The following is a 24,355-nucleotide window of genomic DNA, read 5'->3' as shown; positions in this document are numbered from 1 at the left end:
CAAAAGGCATGCCAAGGGGAGCACGGCACTGCCACAACATCGCTCCCTCCACATCTTGCTCCTTGGCACCACCCATGTGCTGGGAACCTCAGGAAAAGGCTGCTTTTCCTGTTCTGCTTAGGGTTAGGGTCCAGATTTACATTATAAATGTGTTCAGTTGATGTTCTCAGGCATTACTGCAAAAGCCTAGTAATATGTCAGTCACCAAGTCCTTAAAATTGCAGTTGCTTTGACCTGTAACTCTTCATGTGCTTTTTCACCCTTTACAGATTTCTTCATATAAGAAGTCCTTGGTGACATGATTTACTTTTGCACCATGGACAGTTTTCTGGCTGAGTCTTCACTAAACTCACAAGCAGACCAGGGAAAAATAAAAAAAACTCAGATGGAACAAAGCCCATCTTTCAGTTTCATGGTGTTACCTATTCTGCAAGTGGACACATAATCCTTCTGGTTCTGAATTTATAGAGTGACTGAGAAAAAAATAATTCCTTTACTTTCACTTGTCCTGAAATCCAATCCGGCTTCCCTTCCTCAAGCCGCAGGCCTTCCCCCTCCCCCACCCAGACGCAGCTGGGCAGGGGAGAGGTCCGATCTGCTCACCTGCCGGACTCCAAAGAGGAAGTCTCTCTGGGAGTGCTCTGCTCTTAACCCCTGTGTGTTCTCAGAGGCGTATCCACATCCCCAGTGGCCACACCAGGTGCCAATCTAAAATTTGGCCACTGATTGGTTTGACCATAACTTCCCAAAACTGTACTTCCGGGTCAAACCATGACACAAGGGTACCCCTGTCCTGCTTGTGGCAGTGTGACCAGAGGGTCTGTCTGCAGCCCATCCAGCAAGAGCTCATCCACAAGTGCTCATTGCCCGCTCTTCCATAAAAGATGACTCTTCTCTCTGAATATGAATGTGCCCTCAGTCTCGAGTTTGTGCTGGCCTGATTGCAGATGGACAAACTGTTGGGTGAACAGCTGGGTGCCCGTGTCAGAGGTTTCCCTTCAGCTTGCTAATGAGAAGTTTCCAGTAGAGGAATCTTCCCATGGATGTTGGACACATGATAGATGAAAGTAGCCAGGTAGGTGAACCAGCTAATGCTATTTAGTGTGAGGCACTAATTTTGATGAATGGAAATCAAGCAAGATTATAAGCAGTCCTTGAGACTGGATGCAAAATCATGAGCTAGCCTTTCCAAAGAGGTCTCATTTGGAAATAAATACAAATGGATGAATGAAAGGGAGTCTGAGCAGTGTGCTCTTTTGTGGTTAGTTACAGGACCAAGACTGCTCCAGCCTGAGTTATGTATCACACTTATACTTCTTCAGAACAGCCTGTCTGGTCTAGTCTTCTAAAATGATGTTGTTGTTGTTGTTATTATTATATTATATTGTATTATATTATATATTGTAATGTATTTATCTGGGAGACATCCCCTTGGTTTATGTTTTTAGATATTGAAGTAACAAGTGGATTTCACCCACTGCAAGTTTTTGCCTCTGAAGATGTGCTCATTATAGACCAGAAGGTTCATGCTGAATCTGCCATTGCCATTTTTGTTCTTTTTGTATTACTGACAAACTGCAGAGAAAACAAGGTGAGTCTGAACTGGGGTCTGATACTCCTAAAACCTAGACAAGTAACACAGAAATGGAATAACTGAGAAAAAAGGTAGTGAACAGTGGGGTTCAGCATAATTGAGAGTAGCCAAATTCTCAGTCATCTATTCTCCTTGAAACTGTGACTGACAAATATCTGGCTCTCTACTTCCTCTTGCACTGCTGGCATTACCTTTAAAACATTAAAAATATAAAGCAGATTTAGTCTATCCATTTAGTCCATCCATTTAGTGATTTTAACTTTCTACTCCATTTGTGAAGTTTTTCATATTCAATGAACAACTTCCTTTGGTAGGCTTCCCTCTGCATGGAAAGACTTGAACACCCTTGGTTTCTCTAAGGCACAAAGGGCCTAGACTCCAATCCCTCCCTCTGAGAAAGCAAGAGCTTTGGATAGTTAGGGACTTCTCATCTTGGGGTGCTCCTGAACCTGCAGACAAGACCTCAGGAGCTGCCCTGGCCTCACCACACCTTAGTGTGACACATTTCTGCCAAGCAGCTGTCATGGTTTAGAGAATGAATCAATGGATTTCCCCTGCAGCTCCTGGTGTTAGTTGTAAGAAGTTGCAGTGTGTCTTGGCAGCCAAAATGCTCCTGCTTCCTTCAGAGAAGGACAACTGCCTGAGGCAGAATCTGAGTCCCTGCAGGTATTGCACCAGGCAGATCAAAACTGAGAGAGATTTGGGGAGCTTCCTAAATACTAAACATGGAGTAATAGAAGCAGAAATAGAAAACAGGAAGAAAAAAAAGATTGGTTTGCCTGAAGCCCTAGTGAAGTGTGTTGCAAGCCTAAGGATTAAATGCTAAGTCCCTGTCCTGAATCTGAACTGCTAAGAGTTTTCCATCTCTAACTGAATGTACATGTTGGTATTTATACTGTGCTTGTTGCCATGAGATTTCTATTTTTAATAGATAATATTTACACAATATATTTCAGGGGCTCAGTTTACCTGAATTTCTACCATGTACACTGACTTTTGATGTTTCTTTGTTACTAGGACTGGAGAGCACACTGGATCATGGAGTAATGGGATACCCTTGGTGAGATTGTTAGGACAAGGTTCTTTCCAGCTAACTCAGTGTGGGATCTCTTGTGCTGTCTTGCAGAAGAGACAAAAAACAAGTAGTAATCAAATCAGACTGGAAGTAATCTTAGCCATCTGCCCTGTGTCATGGTGACCAGAAGTTAGAAGATAAGCAAATTTACAAACCTAGTCTCAATAAAGTTGCTTGGTTTGGTCTTTATTTGTATTTCCTGGGAACTCTGCTGGCCTCACTATAGCAGATAGCTTTCAGATAAATGTTAACAAAGTTATGTGGAACAGATCTGCCTTCTTACTAATGAAAAACAGAACAGTAAAAAGGTAGGGAAAACAAGCCACAACTGGCCCATTGACTTAATGGATTTTGATTATTGCTATTTACTGGAATATTTGGCATTGGATCAGCCATGAGCCAAACGCTAATTTTTAACGGAGCCAGTAGTAAAATGATCACTGCACAAACTACAGAGAATATGGGATGGTTTTGCTTTTACAGGATGGACCTCAAAACAATCATAGTTATTGTGAAGAAATCTAGTAATAAGAGGTTTTGCGTTGCTGAATGCCACAGAAATATCAGGAAAATATCAACTGTTACAGAAAGTTCCAGGCATTCCGAACAAAATCTTCAGTTCCAGTTCAGTTTATTATCTGCATTACATCAAATGTAGCGCACAGCTCCTGTGCCTGGGAGGAGGTGGAATTTCTATTTCAAGTGCTTCAATCCTTGGCAGGAGTGTCCAGTGCTCAGTGCAACCACAGGACTTTGGGTCCACTCTGTTTCTCAGACTCCTCAGCCCTGGCAGATGCCATGGATTTCTCTCTCCCACATTTTTCATTGAGGAGAAAGCTGGCAATTTAGCAATGGCTTCTTCTGAATGCCCTACATGCTCAGGTGGCCAGGTTGCACAATGGATCTCAGAGAAGCACTAAAATGTCAGGATTATGCCGAGATTTCTTTAAAGGTTAACTAGGAAAGGAAAACTGGTGTTTACCTTAAAAAACTTGATGAAATGGCAAGTCATGGCACAGGGTAAAACAGCAGGGTAAAAGCAGGAGGGTAAAACATCTACTGAAATAAGGTACCACTGCCAGGAGAAAGGGAATAATAGAGCCTGCAGTATAGAGACCTAAGGTGAGCTGCAATGTAATATTGCACAGCATTCTGCTGTGGAAGATGGTTGTAGCTTGGCTGCCCTATGTCATTAATCTTGGCCAGCTTATTTTTATTAGTAGCATTGATGTAATCTTGGGAAAACAGGAGCACTTTCTGCTCCATAAGCATACTCTGCAACTTGAAAATCAAGAGGATTTGAGAAGCTGCTTAGATTGAACTTGTGTTGCTTATGGAAAGGTTTCTATTAAAGCTAATGGTGTAAGGGAGGTAGAACCAGTCCTTCCTGAGAGACTCGTTTATAAGAAATTTATTTGTTTGCATAATGGAAGGAAAACTCTTTTCTCTTTGCCACACAGATCAATTGTGTTTACTAATTGGGTAAAAGGTGATGGCCTTACCACACCCCAGTGTGTTGGACCAGAATGTATTTACAGAGATGTGGGACTTTTGACAAGGGCCGCAGGGTTGGGTAGTTCTGACATTTGTGTTTTTGATGATCTAGAAGTACAATTGTCCCAAAAGATAAAAATCGTTATTAAATATTTGTGATTGCAATGAGAAATTAAGGATGTTGCAAATACAGGAAAGACATAAAGGAAAGTAAATCATTGTTTAACTAGCGATGTAAGGTACACAAAATATTGTAAACTAGCCATCAAGAGATGAATGCAGTAGATAATTTGGAAGGTTTTTTAGGTTCATGCTGACATTCGTGTATTATAAGCTATGAGATCCTGTTTGCTTGCACACCTTTGCTTCCTTAGGAGTACAGCGACATACAGAGCGGTTCACTGCTGGTTCCAGAGGCTCAGCAGAGAGGTTGACATTGCTGCATGTGACATTGCTCCAGGCCCTTTCTTAGCAGCTGCAACAAAGTCTCTTTGGAAGCAAGAGACTGAGAGAAAGGAGCAGAAATCAGATTTCCTATTACTACCCCTATTACTCCCTAATGGTATCTTTGCTACACTACTTACAGAAAGAGATTGAGTGTCAGCTTCAGGCAAAGGTGAAACTTGTAGCTGTGATTAATTTGGAGCCCTTTGGCAAATGCTGTCATTACTGCATGCTGAGGTTGCCAGTAGGTCTGTGCTGGGATGTAGGCACTCCTCTTTCCAGTAGGAAACAAATTCCCATCAAAAAGAAGAGGGTAAAAAACTCCTGCTGTTGCCCCGGGTATGCACAGGGCCTCTCTGCTCATCTTTAGCATCATTAAACTCCTGATTCAGTAGAAGAGAAGGCAACCCTTAAACAGCTTTCACTATTTCCCTTTGCTCTTTGGCAATGCACACTGTCTTTACTGCAACCAGCTGCACTGCCTGAGGTTAATTTTGCTGGCTATCTGTTGACAATTGCTGACCGTCCCCTTCTGACTGATAGCTTCTGCCCTACTCCCAGACTGCTTTTTGGCTACAGATCAAAAATGTGAGCCCCGGGGAGACTGGGTGTAGGAGGAAAGAGAATAGCATTGAGCAGCAAAACAGACTGCTACCCATCTTTTCCCACAGCTAAGAAATATGGAGGGGTTTAAAATTTCTGTTTGATCACGAAAACTCTATGAAGGTTTATAAGCTTTCTATTATATCCTCATATAAGGATATAATAAATATACTGGGTAAATAACAAACATTTTTTTCTAGCAGTCTGTGAGCTGTGCAAGATCAATCTTGCATGCCAGGGAAAAGTTCACACCAAGAGTTTTTAGGATTTATCTTTAAAATCTATTTAGTTGTAAACATTAAATACTTTTTTAGGATGCATATAACATGTGACAGCTGCTTAAAGAATAAAGTATTTTCTATGTGACCAGATAGGAAAACTTGAGCGCATTCAGGTCAGGAGAATTATTTTGGGATGTTTGTGTAAGCCAGTTTAGAAGGAGACAAATAGAGCACACTGTGTTTTCAAGTCTAGTGGGAGAAGAGTAAACATGCCTCTAAATCACATTACAGGGGCTGAGGCCCTCTGGTCTCTGTAGAGGTGATGGTGCTTGCACTACTAGGAACAAGAGGTAATCTAAAGAACATCAGTCTCCCAGAGGCAGAGTGAGAAATAGATGTACAGATATATTCTAACAACTCTTCATTTTGCACAGAGAATAATTAAGCAAACTCAGAAACACATAAAGTAATTTTCCAATAAATTATTAGTGAAAGAAATTTTATTTCTGAGACTCTGCAGAGCACAGGTCATTCAGGAGGAGCTCTGGCCTGAGTGAAATGGCTATTCAGAGCTTAAAAGATCAGAAGCCTGGAAGGTGGTTGGGCAGGGCATAACTGAGGAACTTGAACACTGGTGGAGAGGGCCCCATCGCAGCCCAGGAAAGAAGTTTGCAAGAGCAGAAGCACCTCCTCCAACCCATGTCTCACCTGCAGCAAAGAGCAAAGGAGAAGTGTAGAAACAGCTTATCACCATGCCCTGGGATTTTTCTGTGCTGTTTGGGTTGATGACATTTGCTGTACAAACAGGAGCCTTTCATTTGATTGTCACCCTGTGCCCTGACAAGACTGACTGTATTTAAACCATTCCAACTGATGTTTCTTTCTTTTTTTTTTTCTTTAATTCTTGAAGTCTGTCCTCTCTTCCTAAACCATCTACTCTACTGGTCCAGTGTCCTTGGAAGAAAGAAGTGTTACAAAATAAACTAGCACACAAACCACATCCAGCAAAACAATTTTAATGTGAACATTAATGAGGCTGTGGAACAGAATGGGACAGCAGAGGGACAATTTGGAGCTCACCCCACCCAGCACAGCAGAGATTAATGCCATAAAACGGCTGATTGGCATGACTTTATAACTTTTCTTCCCTAGAGAGTGCTTTACTTAGATCCTTTTGGCTGTCTTTGCCCTGAAGGTTGGGTTTATCAGTCTTTCTTCTTATTGGTCTGGACTCTGTAGCTGGTTCACATACTAAACTTTCACCTTAAAATTTAATATTTTTAATTTAAAAAAAATAGCTGGAGGTGTATCTTGAACATCTGACAGCTTGGAGTAACTTGCACTGTGGGGATATATTGCTGAGGGGAACTATGACTTTAGCACTTGCTACACTGGCAAGTGCCATCTGTGCTTTGCCATCTCCTGCCCTGCACTCTACACTCACTGTATGATGGTTTTCAATCCATTTTAGCCTTTCCATGTGTCAGTTGCCCTGCCTGTAAAACTAGAATAGCAACTTCTCTTCCTTTATCTTTAATTATTATAAAATGCTTGAAGGGCTTGACATAAAAACCAAGGCAAAATTTTAAAAAAATATAAATGATACACAGGAGCGCCGGAAATGCTTAAACATTTTGATCTCTTTCCATCATACTGGAAGGCTTCAGGCATTTTTCAGTATTTTCCTGCTGTTTTCAGTAGGGGGTCTTGCAGAACATTTTGCTTCACCCTCAATAACCTGATGATGAGAATTTAGAAATACAAAGCAATTTGCTGTGCTGCTGCTGGGCCACCTTGCTTGCTGATTTACTTCAGACATCTGGAATATGTTGTTTCCTAATGGCAGTTTTTGGATGGCAGAGCTGATGATGTGCGTTTCTAGCATAGGCTGCTGCTGCTAAAGCCAGTACCTGGGTGAGTCACCCAAGGTGAAATGAGAATGTCCTGGTGCCACCGGAGTCACTGCAGCAATTTTGGGTGCTAGCAAGCAGCATTTGCTGCAACTGCTGCCAGAGGTGAGCAGCAATGCCAGATTTCTACTTGGATTAATAACTCCTTGTAACTTTGACAAGGTTACAGGTAAGGCGTGAGAGATCTAGGAGGTCACCTTGCAATAAAACAGAATTAGGACAATTCCCCTTCTCCAGGTTTCTCAGCCTGCAGAGACCTTATAGTGTTGTAAAGAGCAGTGGCAAACAAGAGACCTTCAGAGCAGGGACAGCATGACTGGAAAATATTGTAATGCAGGATATTGCTCCTACAGCCAAAGAGAGGCAAAAGCAGAGAGCTGAAGCAGCACTACTGGAATGTGTGTCTCCCTGCAGCCACTGAGGGTTTTCATAGCTGTGTGATGCTAAGGAGCAAGTCCTCCTCTTAAAACCTAACTTAGGCCAGAAAAATCTGTCTTAGCTAAACTGATTCTGGAGGTATTAGAAAACAGAAGAACTCTTTGTTCCTTTTTTTTTTTCTTACTAGAGAAAGAAAAATTAAACTAACAAAGTTTTGATGGTTTCTAAGAGGTGGCACTAAACATGAAAATGACTTCCTACACTTACTGCTATGTGCTCCTGGGCTGATCAAGCTTGAAACCTACATGCAAAAAAACCAAGGCAGAAGAATCTTGACATGCTGCCGTGTCTTCCTTTTAAGGAGAACTTTGGTGGTTTGTATGGACAATGTCAAATGGCTGAAAAGGTTTAAATCTTTGAGTTTGCAAGAATGAATCACATCAGACATAAAAGCTTCAACTGTTCAAAACCATGATGCTTGGACTAGCTGTTGGGGTTTTTTTTAACTTCACTGTAGAGACAAGAAAATATTTCTTATTTAAGGAGGAAAAAAGAGATTAATAAAACTTTAAGACTTGACATGAACGTCTTTGTACACTTAGCATATTCCAGGCAAGAAACATCACCCATTGTTAGCATTATTGTTGAAGAACAACAAACTTGTTTGAAAGACCTACAGGCATTAGAGAATTTTCATGGGCCTTGGTAAACAGTCAATTGTCCATATTTTAAAATATTCAAACGACACTGCTCTTCTGTTTTAAATTTCACTTGTTTCACATCTCAGTCATTCTGTCTGGTTAAGGATGGTTTGCAGGTTAGACCATATGGAAGTAAGGACTTATTTTTGTTTTAATATGCTTTGATAGACTTTGTTAGTCCCAAATTCAGGAATTCACTCTGTTTTAGGGAAGACCTAAAGCATAACTTAAATTTTAACCTGAGATCAACAGAAATTGAATATATTTCCGGGTATGTGTTAGTTATGAAATTTGAAGTATTTCTTTGCTCAGGGTGTTTTCATACTGTGCAATTTCTAGACCCAGAGAATATTTCTCTGAGCTTTTGTTGGACTCTTCCTACTATCCATAGGAAGAGCTGTGCTAAGTAATAAAGTTAACTACTCTTTCCAGACCCCTGGAACTCTCTCTGGAGGATCTCTGGAGCCCTCTTGATCATTTTCCTATCCTTCATGTATCTGGTGATCTTGCATCCTGTACTAGGGAGTTTCATGGATGCCTCACCTGGCTAACCTCATGCCCACTGGGTGGGCTCTTTGTCTGCAGTCCTTACCACACCACACGTGGGACTCATACTGCATGTTTCCCTCCTGTATTTGGACTTTTCCATCTGGTCATTCTCATCCTGCAAGAGCTTCTTCAGGGCTGCTCTATGTCAGATCACAGGTATCTTGCACTCAGCTCTGTTTCAGTCTCTCCTTCAACATCCCTGTCACTCTACCTAAGCAGTAGGCAGCATAACCATACTTAGAATTGTAGTTAATTTTCCAAAACTGTGCGTGCCCACACCTAGCTATCAGTTTCATCACCATTAGATCTCACTTTGATAGCTAGGCTTCCTGTTTTTCAAGCTCTGAAGTGCATTGCTTTGGCCTTTTAGACTAGCATTTGCCTTTAATCTTCATGATTACATTGTAAACCAGACACAGTTTTCCCAGTAGTAGTCACATCAGGCCTGTAAACACAGCTAAAGATCTGGTTTTATTGCTATCACAACCAAGAAACATACATCCTATTGTCCTCAACAAACACCTTCCTCATTCTATTCCTCTCCCATAAAATTTTCAAAATTGCTGATTTCCCAGCTCCAGGTAATCTTGTGTTTCAATATAATCTGTAGTCTAGGTATGTGATTCTAGATTATGATCTTGCTTTTGGCTGCACTAAGTCTACTAAATGTGGCTAAGCAAAGTTTAATAAACTGTAATAAGAGTAGGAGCATGTCAGCTCTCTCACTGCTTGGCTCTTCCCTCTACTATTTTACAAATCTACGTGGCAGTGTTTTGTTCCTTGCTGACTGGTTTGCTGAAAGTACTAAGTCTGATCAACTTCATTTGATTAACATAAGTAGAGGATTTTAAGGAAAAAGATGTGTAACTCTGAGGATATTAAAAAGGCCATCAACAATTTACTGGTACTATATGGATGGAAATATGCACTATTATGTCTGCTTAATCAATTCCAGAACTTGACTAGCTGACTCGAAAAATTCTTTTGCATATAAAATAAAGTTCTTATCTTCATTAACATCTTTTCCACCAGTGCTTTTTTTTTTTGTTGCGATCATTCTGAGAACACTTTGAAAGTGTATCTTATAAATATGAAAGACTGTTTGCATAATCTAGTATCAGTTCTGAATTTAATGCAAATTGTCATCAAAAGGAAGCAACACCTAAAGTGCTGCAAACTTCTATAATAAATATTTTAGTCCAAAAATTAACCACTATTCCTAAGCATAAATTTATGCTGGAAATTATTGCAAGAATCTCAGCATATTGTATTTTAATCACAAATACTGTTAACTAGGAAGGTGATGCCTTTTCAAGAACTAGAGGAAATAAATGTTACACAACCTAATTGTTACTGAAAAGTTAAAAAAAAAACCAAACCAAAACAGCAACAAAAAATCCCAACAAACCAACCAAAAAGCAAAAAGCCAAAACAAAACAGGATAAGATGCAGTGAAAGATTGCAACCACAAAAAAACTTAATGAAGTGAGATTCTATGGATAAGTAACCAAGTTTTCAAATTTTAAGAAGCAATTACTAGATTATGGTAGGTTAAATATCCTTACAAGTAGTTATCCTTTACTGCTGGTGCAAGGCTTGCCCACCTAACAGAAAAAGCAGCAGCAAACACCAGCAGCTGGCAAATAAGGCCAGGGTAAATACACACCCAAAACAAGGGATACCTTCTGCTTCAAGGAATGTTGGTTGACCTACACCAACATATTTGCAGAGCTGAACCATCCTTATCTGTCCATATGCATGGACATATCCTGATGTGTATACACTGAACACAAGGGAGGGACAGTAGTAACTGGGTAAAATTCAATGGGCTACTGGAAAAAAGTAAATTGTTTCCTACCCATGAGTTAGAGGCCCCACATTGCAAAAGGAAATTACAAGAGCACGCATAAAGAGGTTGGTTAAGAAATGTTTAGGAAATACTGAGAAAGATTTTGGATGACTGATTTTTTTGGGAGCAAAAAAATTCACTTCTCCCAACTATTTTCTCCTTTTTAATTTTCTCCTAAGCTATAACTCTCCTCTGCAATCCTCCTGATGATCAAAGGTGTTTATGTAAGCCAGGTGTAACACTGCTGCATGATCTATACTTTTATTATAAAAGCAGCCGAGGACAATTTTTTACCTCCTGATAAGGAGTCATCAGCATATTGTTGTGCTGAAATGAAAAAAATTAGAAATATTCTAATGCAATTTCTGGTTCTAAAGTCTTTGACTACAATTGAAAAATTCAGAGGACAAAGAGCCATAGAGAATGCTAAGGTCATGCAACAACAAAAGCTCAGGAAAAAACATTTAGGTAAAGGTCGTTCTTTAAAAAAACACCTAACCATGTACTTGGAAGATACAAATTTGAAAACTGTACAGATTTTTTTTTTTTTTTTTTTTTTTTTTTTTTTTTTTTACTTTTTGCTTATCCTGTTCAAAACCAAACAAATTATTACAGTGAGGTTTTTTGGTGCACTGGGAGGGAAAAGATTCAGTAAGTGGAAAAGTGAAAATGCCATCTGCCCTAGTAAGTAATTTCCAGGATGTCCTGTAATTTTGCTATCCTAAATATCACATGACACGAAGAAAACATCAACCTGCACCAGAAGAGCTGATGAGGACAGCAGGCAACAAGAGCAAGCCCCAGGAGCCCTTGGCTGGTGGGGCACAGCAGGTGTGGGGTGGCTGAAGCTTTGCTGTGCCTGGGGCAGACCTCTCCCTCCCAGCTGCTCCTGCCGTGAGAGGAGCAGACACTCGCAGGGCATGAGCCAGACAGGTGCTCTGCTGCCTGTGTCTAGGCTGGGCTGGACACGGTCCAGCCAGTATGATTACAGGCATTTCACTGAACCACTTTGCCCTACGTTTTTTCCCATTTTTTGGTTTGTTTGGTTGGGTTTTTCCCCCTAAAAGTAACTGCTTTCAAGTTCTGGTAATTTGTTTTTGCAGGAATTGCAAGGTGGGAGCATTCTCTGTAAAAATATTTATTTTAAAATATTTTTTCTTTTTATTTGTTAAAAAAAAGAGTATAACCTCACAACAATCAGATTTTACACAAGAGGTTTATGATTGATGTCATAATCATTTATATAACACCTGGAAACTGTTATAAATAACACTTAATGAATCAATTGTTAAACTGTGATGGTTCCAAAAACTTCAAAACATTAAGACATGTCTGTTCCCCTGACTTTATCACTCTCTTTAGCAAAACAAACAAGATTTTGCATTTTTGAGTGTTTGAGAAAATGACTTTCAGTCTTCCATTTCTACACGAAGTCCCCATTGTTCCTTGAACCGCAGGAGATACATTTCTTGGTCCTCAGGTGATTCAGCAGAGACCCCTTTTTCACAGAGTCTGAGCAAAATTCCGTCTTTGTCGGGTTCATCATACTTCAATACTCCTTCACACACTTGATTTTCAACACTGGACAAAGTAGGAATATACAGTCTTCCACTGTGAGGATCCCAGTCAACTAATATGGTCTGCACACCTTCTTTCTCTGTGAGGCCCTGTGTGGTTTTTTCCAGCTGATGATAGGATGTCTGCCCAGACCTTTCAGTAGCCAGGTCCATGAAGTCAATATGGGTCTCACTTGGCAATTCATCTGCTGCATCAATCACCTCAGGTTCCTCTGTTTTCTGTTCCAAACAAAGGTGTGCTGCCCGTATCTCTAGCTGGGGGGAATATGGCTGTCCTGCTTCCATATCAACCAAGTCCCCCAAACCAACCTGTGGCTCACCCTGTAGCCCCCCAAGGGCAGAAAACTTCTCTTCTAGTTTCTGACCAGGACTGAAGTCTTCAGGCCTTACATCATGCTCATACTCTACAACCCCTGCATTTTTATCTCTCCAAGTATTCTGTGCTCCAGACTGGACATGAGATGCCCAGTTTCCAGTCTGGTTCCCTTCCACTGAAGCATCTTCTTTGAGTGAAATCTCTTCACATGAAAAATCAAGCAAATATTTTGCTTTCAGCACCTGTTCAGAAGGCAAATCCCTCCCTTCAGTGTCACTGTAAACAGTGTTATAACGGGAACTTTTCCTTTCCGACAGACGTCTGGATTCCTCACAGTAGTCCTCATTAACACTGACAAGGTTGAGCACTATTTTTTCACTTGGTATGAAAACCCATTCCTTGCATTTGTCAGTGTACTGCCACACCTGGAAAGTAAGAAATATTTTGAGTGAAGTATAATAAAAATACCATCTTGCTGCTTCTTATGCTACCTTATATTTTTAAAGCATAATGCTACCTTAGACCTTATTAGGAGTTATTTCAACTAAGAGAAGAAGAAAGTTCACCATATAAACATTCAGGAGTGTCAATATGCTCTCCTTTTTTTTTATTCTATCTAAAGTGAAACTATATTATGATCAGTTTTCATATCCCTTCCCTGCCCCACCCCCATCCCCATGTCAAAATAATGGTTAGAACAATTCTGTCAAATACAGGTTTTGTTTCCAAACCAGCATAAACTCCCGTGACTTTGGAGAAAACATCAGTCTTTGTTCTTGGACCACAGATTACTGAATCTATTCCACTCCTTTTAACCAGGGAAGAGCAAATGCAGTCGCAACCACAAGCAGTCACAACCCGCAAGCAGTGTCATGTAACATGTTAATGTAAAACTTAGAGAGAATAAAATAATACCAGGTTTTCTTTCAGAGTGGGAGCTACACATCAGGCTGAAGCACAGTGCACAGAGCCTGCACTGTGTAGTCTGCCACAGGCTGCTTTTATGAATCTGTGCAAAATCATCAAATTAAACCATAGGGATCTTTCTGAAATGAGTAAAATTTTTGACAGGAATCAACATTGTGTGGGCACTGGTGGAGTGAACAGGAAAAACAACCAGAAGGTGCATTTCAGTGCTTTCAAGCTTGATTGGAAGACAAAGATCACTAATTGATGTACCAAGTAGTCTGAAAGGTCACACAAGTCAGAAATGCTGGAACAAACAAACAGTTTATTCCATGTCCCCCCAGCCACACAGGGTGCCCATGTGGAACAGCCTGTATGTTGGGAAAGCCAGAGAGCATCATTAAAATACCAGGTCTGTATTCATTTGTTATCTTAACATTGACTGACTCCAGTGGTGGACAAATCAAATTGAAGCTCCATGACGGTCATTAAAAAGTGCAATCAACATTAAAAATTTTCCAACATTCAAATGACATTTTTATTAGAGAAAAATACTCCTGGAGTTAGGAGTTTAGTCTGCTACTTGAGTGGGAATTTTTCACTAAGTAGTGTCTCATGCTCTTGGACTTCAAAGAGTTAGCTCCCCAAGAGACCAAGCTATCTCGCCATACCATGACCTGCATCCCAGGAACAAAACATAGACAAGACAGAAACAGACTTTTTACTAGGGCCTGTAGTGACAAGAGACAACAGTTTTAAAGTGAAAGAGGGTTCATTTAGACTGAATATAAGGAATAAATTCTTTACTGTGAGTGTGTGAGGCACTGGCACAGGCTTCCCAAGAAGCGGTGGATGCCCCATAAGTGCTCAAAGGCAGGTTGGATGGAGCTTTAAGCAACCTGATGTAGTGGCAGATGTCCTTGCCCACGTCAGAGTGCTTGAACTAGATACCTTTGATGGTCCCTACCAACCCAAATCACTCTGTGGGTCCACGGTCCTGCAATAAAACCAATGGCTCCTCAAGTAAAGGAGGTATTTCTATGCACATCTGAACTCACTGCAGCAGTGGCTGCTCCAATCCTTCTGAGCCCTTCTGAACTCACAGTCCCTCTGTGAAGATTTCTCCTGTCACCTCTGCACTTCTCTAATCTTCTTCAGCAAGATTAGCATGTTGAAACCAACTCCCTTGTACCTCCCATCCCACGGTGTCACACAGATTGGATTAACACTGAAGTCTTCATTCATTATTGTAATTGCATGTTTATGGTTGAGCAACTTGCTTAAAGATACCTGTGAGAAAGTTCTGTCGAGCTCATGAGCTGGAAGCCAGTAACATTTCATAGACTTTAAGTACTCTTTCTAAAAATCAACAGATTTTGCAGGACTAAGAAATTTGAGAACACTTTTGCAAAAAGTGTATTTGGGCTGTCTAAATAACAGAATGTGTTTATACATTTTTGGGTGTTAGGAAATCGTACAGTATTTCAAAGTATTCTAGGAATCCAGGTTAAATTATCTGTATGATGCACGTGTTAAATCTTTCACAATCACAATTAAGTGGAAAAATCTGGTAATATACAGTAATAGTCCAAGAAAACATCATGGTGTTCATATACTGCGTAATTGTCTTCCCTTCTTGTTTTTGAATTCAACAAATTAATAACTTTTGTTCAACTGACTTTACACAGTGCTTTATCTTAGATAAATTTACGGAGTTCTGACACCCTGACAGACCTTGCCTAGTGCACCTCAGACCTTAAGGCAATGACTCTTCCAAAACAAACAGCTCTGCTCTGATCATTGCAGACTTGAGTTATTACTCTGGTTTTCTTGCATTTAATAACCCTTGATGTGGCTTTCTTCTCTTGATCTCAGTGGCAACTAGAGCTTTTATTTGGAGCTAGCCAGAGTTTCCTCCAAGCCTGCTTGGAACCCTGGAAAACACACAGCTCTGCTGGAGTGCTGAGGTCGCAGTGACCTCCTGCAACAGAAGACACTTACCAGGTTTGTTGGATGTTTTTGCTTGTGGATGTGGATATACTTGTGCACCCAATAGCATGACACAGAAATAAAAAGGAGAGCCAGCATGGTAGGCATAATATATCCAAATGTGATTGTTATAGTCTCATCTTCTGTTTTATCTGTTAATAAAACAAAAGTTTACATTGTAACAAGCAACTTGTTAAGGCATGTGGACAGTAATATGTGCATTCACCCCACTGCATTTTGGATATAGAATGCAAATGTTTTAGATAAACAAGGAATTTGCAGGAAATGAAAAAAAAATTATATTTGAGCTACAGGACAATTATTATTATTGTCTAAATGATAAACTCTATAAAGAAGTAATAACATCTTCCTTTGGTTCTCTTGTTGCTAACTTCAGAATGACCCACCCCTGCCACCCCCAAACTGTATTCAAGGAGAAAAAATATTCTCCATGCACTAAAACTCAAGGAACGCAAGTAATTTTCTTCAGAGGTACTGATGGACCTTCCAGTCAGTCCCAGCTATGCTTTATTAGAGACAAAGTTTTTTTCATTCGTACAAGGTCACAGAGAAGGGAGAAACCATGCCAATTATCACTCTCAAAATGGATACACAAAAAACTCACAAATTCAATCACCATGATTTTTTCTAACTTGCATCTTTTTTTTTTTTTTTTTTTTTTTTCCACTTTGCCACCTCATACATACCTTTCAGTGTAGTAATGCAATGTTCTTTGGAGAAGCCACTGTCCAAAACTGGTGTGGTGACATGTATCTGTGCACTGACACAATAAACTGTTCCAGGTTCTAACCAGGGCACAACCAAGGTGTTGTTGCTGATTGAGAAGAACCACTGGAAGGCATTAAAAATATTTTTCCCCCTTGAATTCCTGAGCTACAGAAAGGTCACGAGCATATAAATTTTCTAGAAAGATTGATACTCAAAGAGCTGCCAGCTGCATCCTTTTCCTCCAAATGCAATCAACATTCAAGTTATTTGTTAAGTCATATCCACTCTGATTATTTTCTCTTCCAACCAAAAATTCTTGTACCACCACTGAACAATTTTATGCTTCACATGCAGCAGGACCATTGGCCACTACTGGCCCACGTTCTTGCGGGGATGTTGTAATAGAGCTAAAGCATCATTCCAACCCTGTCCTGACACACACACCCATGACAACCACATGGTATGATTCCACAAAATATTTCAAACTGGGATGTTCTGGAAAAGCCAGGAGCCTTAGGGCAACAGAATTTATGTAGACCTTAGAGTACAAAGTAAAGTTATTGCTATATTTCCTGCACCTTTGTGAAAAAAAAAACCCTCAACAAACCAGCCAAACAAACAAGCACAACCAACCAAACCACCAAACCACATCTGTCTACTACACATTTGCTAATGTTGGCATTTCAAGAAGCACAGAGCACAGATTTAACAGGAGCAGTTCCACAGCCTTGTCGAAGCTTACCCGCTTCTTTGTTTTTTTGTTGAGGACAGACACATTGTACTGTAGGCCAGGATACACTTGAAGCAGAGATACGGATTCTTCCTCAGCACTTCTCTTCCACTTCTCAGGAGCAGTCAAAACAATTGAAATAGATCTGTCAGTAGAAGATACACTTACCATGGGTGGATCTATTTTAGCTGGAAAAATGAACATGTACAAAAAGCAGTCAAATTCAGCAGAGGCACACTGGTCTGATCAGTTTCATCAAATCAATCATATTCTATTTTTGCAATGATTGGGGGACTCTAAGCAGAGCTTTGAAAAATTTATTTATATTGGTAAAAGATTACTTGATCAGATAACTAAGAGGATCTTTACAGTGAGAAAGTGAACACTGACTTGGAATTTTGCCAAGGAATTCCTGAGACTTTACAGGATAAACAACCCTGAAACTCAATTTACTAAAATAGGCTGAATTACCAGTATGTTCTTAGATTATCTGGCACAGATAAGAAATATTGGGCTCTAGAGTATGCTTACTGATTGGTTTGATAAAGCCTTTTCAAAATCAAAGTTATTTATTTTATTTGCCTTGAGTAAGGCTTTCCCATAGCATTAAAAAGAATTAAGTATATACCAGACTACACACACACACATATATATATATACACACGCATATACATATATCCAAATTCTGATTTTATTATTTCAATTACTTCTGTCAAAAGCAGAATATAAGAATAAATGTGAAACAACTGAAAAGAAAATGTCACTTTACACTAAAATTAAAATATCATAGATTGTGGAGGCACGTGCAGTCTGAGCACACATTGCTAATAAAGGCCATTGAACATCTGGCTGTGTGCTTAGCTCTCCTTACTGTCTGTTAGAGGGTTGAATCGTGTGGTCTCCATCCAGTCAGAGCATGCCCCATTTAGGAATGCTTTAACACTTGCATAGTACTGCTCTTCGTAGTCAGAGGTCTCACTGGAGAGGTCACACCATGTTCTGTTTATATTCCTGCATTCTGGCTTTCTAATCCATTTGCCAACACCATACCTATATTGAAAAGAAAGAGCAAGGAGCTGTACAAAAGCTATTTTCATTATATTAGTCACCTCATAATACAATTTTCTGTTCTAATATGCCTGATAAAACAGTTTCCATGTTTAGCAGAAATCTGAAATTTCAGGGAATCCCAGCTTCAGCTGAGATGAAGCACAAGACTTCCACAAGTTTTTAATGAAATATAAACTAGAATAGGCCCTATCCAGAAGAAGCCAGATGAAATTAACTGGGATGTTAGTGATACCAATCTAAGTCAAAGTTTGCCTATGCAGAGATCTCTCAACTTCAGTCTCCACAGCTTTAGTTTAAATTCTAAACACACAATTACAGAGACAGGATAACTATTTATATGGAAACAAAGAGTCCAGTCAGAATGGTCAGTGACTAATCCTCCAGTATGGACACAGATGATGCTCAGGGTTTCCAAGATGAATGTCAGGAGTTATTCCTGCCTGATGCCTCATTTTCTAGTTTAAAAGAAAGACTCAACTGCAACACAATGAACTTCAAAACCCTTCTAGGTGCAAAAAGGCCATATATCTGCTACCAACAATGCTTTAGTACTGACCAGCTCTTATATACTGGTAGAACAAGCCAGGATTTCCTTGGAAAATTTTTGCTTGGATTTGCTCAGAAGTTCCTGCTCCTTAAATTCACATTAAGAATTTTGCCTTTGGCTGCTAATTAATAAGGGCGTGTGGCAGCTTCTTCTGGATCTCTCACCAGTATTTTCCACCTATCTCAAGGCCTTGCTCTCCTGGGTGGGCAGAGACACCTGAGTGTTTTTGTGTGCAGTGTGAAAGACAGCCATACCTGTGGTGACAGACTCTTCAGGGACCAGCTGGCCCTTCAGAGTCAGGGCAGCCAACTCACTCTGAACATTTTAGCTCCCATACAAGTCCTGGTTTCCGCCAAGGATAGGGTTAATTTCTTGCGGTAACCATGAGGGGGTGGAGCCTGGAGCTGTGTGGGCATGGCCAAAATCCTAAGGTTATTCAACGCCATCTTTCATTGATGCCAGGGGCACAGGAGAAGCACTCTCTCTGCAGTCCAAGAAGAAAGGCATTCCTTTCCCATGCAGGAAGCGTGGCAGAGCAGTGTTGGAAACACTGGTCCTGACCACAGGGAACTGTTTGGGTGGCATGGCTGTGGTCGGGTCGAGCTCTGCACTCTCTCTTTTGTATGTTTTTATCATTAATATCTTTGCTCATTGTCTTATCTCATTGCTGTTTCCAGTAACTGGTTCTCCATCTGTGATCTCTGCCTTTTGTGCTTCCAGCTGGAGGTGGAGGGGAAGCAAGTGTCATCATGTTTTTTTCAGCAGAACTTCTGAATTGGAGAACATCATTCCTAAACCATGACAATAATTATCATTCACTCTGTAACTGCTGAGCGCTCCTAAGTTACACGAAACTTCCAGAGATCGACATTCATTTTACTTTCTGAAAATGTTCCTAGATTGAGGGAAGTGTAAATGTTAGAGGTAAAGATTGGGAGCATTACATAATCCGTGACAATGGTGCTACACCTGTTTAGAAGCCAAACTTCTATCACTGCCCTTCAGAACGACACAGTGCTCTCTCAGTGGGAATAAAGGAAATGGAGTCTGGTTTTCATGCAAATTCCTTGACACCCTACTAAGGTGCAGACCTTGACAAAGCAAGGGCCCAATTCCAACCACAATACTTGGTTTTGTACAATGCTTGGTAACATCAGTGGATTTACTCCTAGAGAGGCTTGCTGGATCAGAATAAATCTGGGAGCAGGTCTGTCAGGAAAGAGCAATGACACACTGGGTATTATTAATACTGATTTAATCATACATCTCCATATCTATTTAAGTGTGTACAGAGGATGTATGTGGACAGATACAGTTGTTCTTCATCCTTCTCTCTCATTTTACGATGAATGCCTCTGAAAGCTTCCATAGTATTAGAATGTTGCTTCGTATACTACTTTCGTAGGAAGAACATCTCCTTATACATTTTTTAACTTAGTGTGAAGTAAACTGTGCCAGAAGCAGAAGTTAAAAAACGCACTGCTTAAGTCTAGCTCACACTTTAGTCCTTTCTTTACTTTATATCAGCAATACTTTCCATGAAGCTGGGTTTTCTTTTTAAATTATTATTTAAAATGCTAAAATAAAAGCCAGTGGGGGATAAAATAAACAAGCCAACTTACACTGCATACTTCACCTTGTAGAGTACTCCATCACCTGTGCCTTCTGGTGCTGACCAGTGAAGAACATTCTTCATATTTATAGATTCAAATCGGACATTCCTAGGGTTGGGCAAAGAACAATACAAGTCTCCTGAGAAAGAAAATAAGAAAGGAACAACATGTACTAAGAATCAGCAAATGCATACACTCCCAAATTAGCCAACACAGTTATTTTTTAAAAAGTTATCTTTTTTAGCTTTCAAAGCGTAATGTGGTTGGCTGTGGGAAATAAATTTTTTTACAAGTGTCCCTACCTAGTGCAGTCTCAAATGCCATCTTTATGAGTGTGTTTTTTCTCTAGCAAAAATGGCTTTGCCCTTTATGACAGGCATAGAAATATTCAGGAACTGGAAGCTAAAACTAGAAAAGCTTGGCCTGGAAGAGACACACATTTTTAAAATTGCAACTGTATTTGAATATCAGAAAAATTTAATACTGAAAATTTTAAAAATATCCTTAATACTTTATTAGATTCTTCTTGTAGCTGAGTGGATTTTTAAAAGACAAACCAGGCATTTTAGAAAAAGATAGACAGAATGTACTGCAAACACAGCTTTACAAATGGAAGTGTGACTTCACTCTGGAGAATTGGACTGGATGATCACAATAGCCCCAGTGTCATTTGACCATCCCTTTTAATTCTCCAGAAAGTCAGAAGCAAACATCTACTGTAAGGTCACATATCTAACTTGATCACTACACCAGGCTTTTGAAATTAATAAATAGGCAAATTTAAGTATCCTAAGAACACAGTTTCAGATCTTTCTGATACCCACCTCTAATCTAATAAATGTCATGAAGGTGCCCACATTGCTAGATTACTTGCGAAACGAAGTTCAAAGTTATGACTCAAGCCTCAGCTACTGCCATGCTCTGGGGGGAGCAACCCTGAGACCAGCCCTGAAGCTGCCACTGCTGGGAAGGAGCTTCCCATTGCATGTAGCCACAAGAGCATAACAGGGAAGAGAAAAAGGGGCTCTGTGGTTTTTCAGAACTTTTCAAAACACTTTAATCTCCTTCTCCAGGAATGCAATTCTAGTCCTTGAGATAAAAAAAAATGAGGCAAACAAAATGGGAAATAAAATAAACCTGTTCAAATGAATAGTCCTTGAGCTGTTACTTCTGTAAGCAGACCTTAGGGTATTTTTGTAGTATATTTTGCTATTACTAGAGCAATAGGGTTCATCCTCCTGTATATGTAACTACAGTTGCTTTTGTAAGCAAAAGTCACCACCATTTTCCTGATTCATGTGCAGACTTCTATCTATCTTAGAGCCAAACAGTACAAGATTTCTTTTCTTCAATACATTTATTAAAACAATCTCCTTGCAGTTCTGTAGAGACCTACTACTTCAATCTGTCTCAGTGCAAACTCTTGGTTTTCCAAGCCTCTAGCTTCTCATTGATGCTGTACTGGTCTATACATTCATCTGTATCTTCAGATCACAACACTGTTCATCAAAGATATGTTGCTCTCTTTTATCTTTAGCACTTAGTGTTCAGTAGCTTCCATTTTCTAGTCAGAGAACAAGTTTTGTCAGGTATAGTCCTTAGGGCAAGCTTATCTATTTACAAAAAGTGGAAAGTCCTATTTCCTTGTCACTTGGATGCAGAAATGTCCCATGACAGTCAGCCTGTAAGAGCTCAAACTTGGCAGCAACACAGAAAAAGTTCCAGGATGCCAGAGGATATAAGAGCAGCAAAAGGGATTCTCCAGGAATTTGCCTCATTCTAACACTTGCTTCCAAGTGGGAGATACAGAATCTAGTAAATCAGAGGTTTTCATTTCACCTAAATGAATGTCCTTTGCAATTGCTTTAAGTGAATCCAAATGTAAAGACGAAGCTGACCAGGAGAGCTGAGAAAGTTGTTTGCCTGTACTTTTCAACATTTGTCCACCCTTATTTTAAAACATTTGTATTCCTCAAGCACATTTTAAAGTAGTAAGAGTCATGAGTTTGGCTGTTACACTAAAACATTTTTAAACTATTAACATGTGAAACTAGCTCTTGACATTTTTAATTTTTTTAAATTTTAATTTCCCTCCTCCCACTGTGGTTTCTGCTGTGGTAAATGAAGTTTCAAAACACAAACACTGACTGCAGCAGAGGAGCCAATCTCAGCATGCAGAAGCCACAGATGATATCTTTACAAGATCTAAAGCATTACAACACTGCTGGTGTGCTCCCACCTACCCCAGCTCAGTGAGATTTGGAGGGCAAAGGGACTGAGACCGTTAACTTTCCACGAGAAGCAAAAAAACAGATTTGGTTTCTATTTCTGGTTTTGCCCCTTTACTAAAAGGCTCCTGCCCTTACAATAAATTGTGCAAGTTATTTATACCACAATTCTGCACATGTAAAACAAGAATAAAACTACCATACTCTCCTATGTCTCCAGGAAGAGTTAAGAATAAAGTCCTTCATGTCTATTTGGAGATTGATAGTAGCAGGAGGCATGTGCAGAGAACAGATCATACACAGAGCTTGAATGTTCCATATGCAACAGCTGCATGTTTCAGTCTTTTAACTTGTCTTCAGTCTTTCAGTTTCTAGTCTTTAAACATATGACATCCAGTTGTATTCTGATTTTGTTTCCATTTATCAGGATTCATGGCATGGGTGTCACATAGAGCATTTTCGGTTTGTACTGGCCTAAGAGCAGAAACCAGTCACCCATGTTGCTTTGCTAGGTTAAGTCTGCCACAGTGATTGCTAGCAATGGCTGTCATTCACTTTGCATTTCACTTTTTCTTTTACAGCTAAGTCACTTCATTAATTCATTGCATGGAAAAAAATGAAACCCTTATTACTGACTTTGGAAAGGCTGTAAATCAAAGCTTGAGCAATATCATTGTTTACATCTTCATGACCGACACCTGGACTGGAAATTAAGTCATAATATAGGCTTGCAAACTTCACCACAAGGAGCAGCCAAGTCCTGTTCTTAGAATAAGCTGTAGTGAGACTCTCCAAAACAGATGTGACTTAGCCTGAAAACACCTTTGCATGTGAGTGAAAAACCCCATTGACGTCAGTGACATTATTCACATGAGTAAAAGTCTGCATGGCAGGTGCTTCTTCTTCTTCTCTTTATGAAATCACCAGCTAGGTTTAAAAACCTGGTCAATTTTAACCACATAGAGCTCCCTGCCTAGTACATGCCTTGCTCAAGTCAGTACTGTTCAAAGCTCAGTTCTGGTTATAGCCACACTTATCTATCTACACACACGCACAGACATGTACATACAGGCACAAGGACAGACACACACAAATTCCATGTTACAACCATTACCCATTCAGTGCATGTGTTTTACCTGCTAGGAGGTCCCCCTGCCTGTCTTGGTGACAAACAGCTGTGTTTAATGGCAGTGCTGCAGAACAAATACAGCTGCAACTCCCCATGTCCTCTGGCTCTAAACAGATTTTTTAGCTTTGCACTTCAGTTGGGTAACCCAGCAGCTGCAAAGCATAAAAATGTATAAATATAGAAAATTTTAGATAATTTTTTCTGTGCAGTGGCAAAAATTTTGGGGTGGAGAGAAAGCAGAGGACCCACTGAAAGCTGACCTATTGGTATTCAAGTGCCTCCTGAGTGACCACTGTTGTTTACTGTCGCCCTCTCAAGCAGAGTGATCATCCGCTATGTTTTACTGTGGCATGGCACAGAGGTGCAAACACCAAATTATCCAATCAAATACAGCAACAAAGAAGATCACAGAACCTTCTAGACAACTGTAGGATACAATTTAAGACAGTGAGTGATGTGGAAAGCATTAGATAGAAAGATGAGCTTTTCTGCAACAGTCTCGATACCCACAGCAGTAAAAGCCAGTAACTCCTTCCCTACAGTAATCTCAGAATTCAAAAGAGGAACTGGTTTTCAGAGACTTTGGCTTCAACTGTGGTCATATTTTCTTATACAAAAGTGGCCCTTGGGAGCACCTCCAATGGAAGGGAAACGTTCGTGCTGGGTACTGAATTCGTGGGCATCACTGCAGCTGTGCCTCGA

At 40.0% G+C, this 24,355-nt stretch overlaps 1 protein-coding gene and 1 long non-coding RNA gene across 2 annotated transcripts; one reads left to right on the top strand and one right to left on the bottom strand.

Annotated features, from left to right (window-relative positions):
• The first annotated feature begins 781 nt into the window (after positions 1-781).
• On the top strand, positions 782-2,858 carry LOC121346201. Its single transcript, XR_005954059.1, has 3 exons — positions 782-1,075; positions 1,449-1,591; positions 2,612-2,858. It is a non-coding gene; the product is annotated as an uncharacterized LOC121346201 (long non-coding RNA).
• A 9,320-nt stretch (positions 2,859-12,178) lies between these two features.
• On the bottom strand, positions 12,179-20,398 carry IL20RA (interleukin 20 receptor subunit alpha). Its single transcript, XM_041423911.1, has 6 exons — positions 20,306-20,398; positions 17,937-18,115; positions 17,078-17,253; positions 16,314-16,458; positions 15,619-15,758; positions 12,179-13,136 (listed from the first exon to the last, which is right to left on the bottom strand). Exons 1-6 carry the CDS (start codon positions 20,377-20,379, stop codon positions 12,228-12,230), a joined length of 1,623 nt encoding a protein of 540 aa, XP_041279845.1. The 5' UTR covers positions 20,380-20,398; the 3' UTR covers positions 12,179-12,227.
• Between the last annotated feature and the right edge of the window lie 3,957 nt (positions 20,399-24,355).

Source organism: Onychostruthus taczanowskii, unplaced genomic scaffold (genome assembly GCF_017590055.1).
Source record: "Onychostruthus taczanowskii isolate IOZ18803 unplaced genomic scaffold, ASM1759005v1 scaffold8, whole genome shotgun sequence".
Taxonomy (NCBI): Eukaryota; Metazoa; Chordata; class Aves; order Passeriformes; family Passeridae; genus Onychostruthus; species Onychostruthus taczanowskii.
Note: the sequence above shows the minus strand (reverse complement) of the source record. Positions and strands in the feature narration are given on the sequence as shown.

Coding starts and splice junctions, on each gene's coding strand:
- IL20RA (XM_041423911.1), bottom strand. CDS start 20,379: ATGAAGAATGTTCTTCACTGGTCAGCACCAGAAGGCACAGGTGATGGA. Junction 17,254..17,936: donor ATTCAACCCTCTAACAGACA/GTAAGGAGAGCT, acceptor TCATTTTTCCAG/CTAAAATAGATCCACCCATG. Junction 15,759..16,313: donor TTGCATTACTACACTGAAAG/GTATGTATGAGG, acceptor TTTTATTAACAG/ATAAAACAGAAGATGAGACT.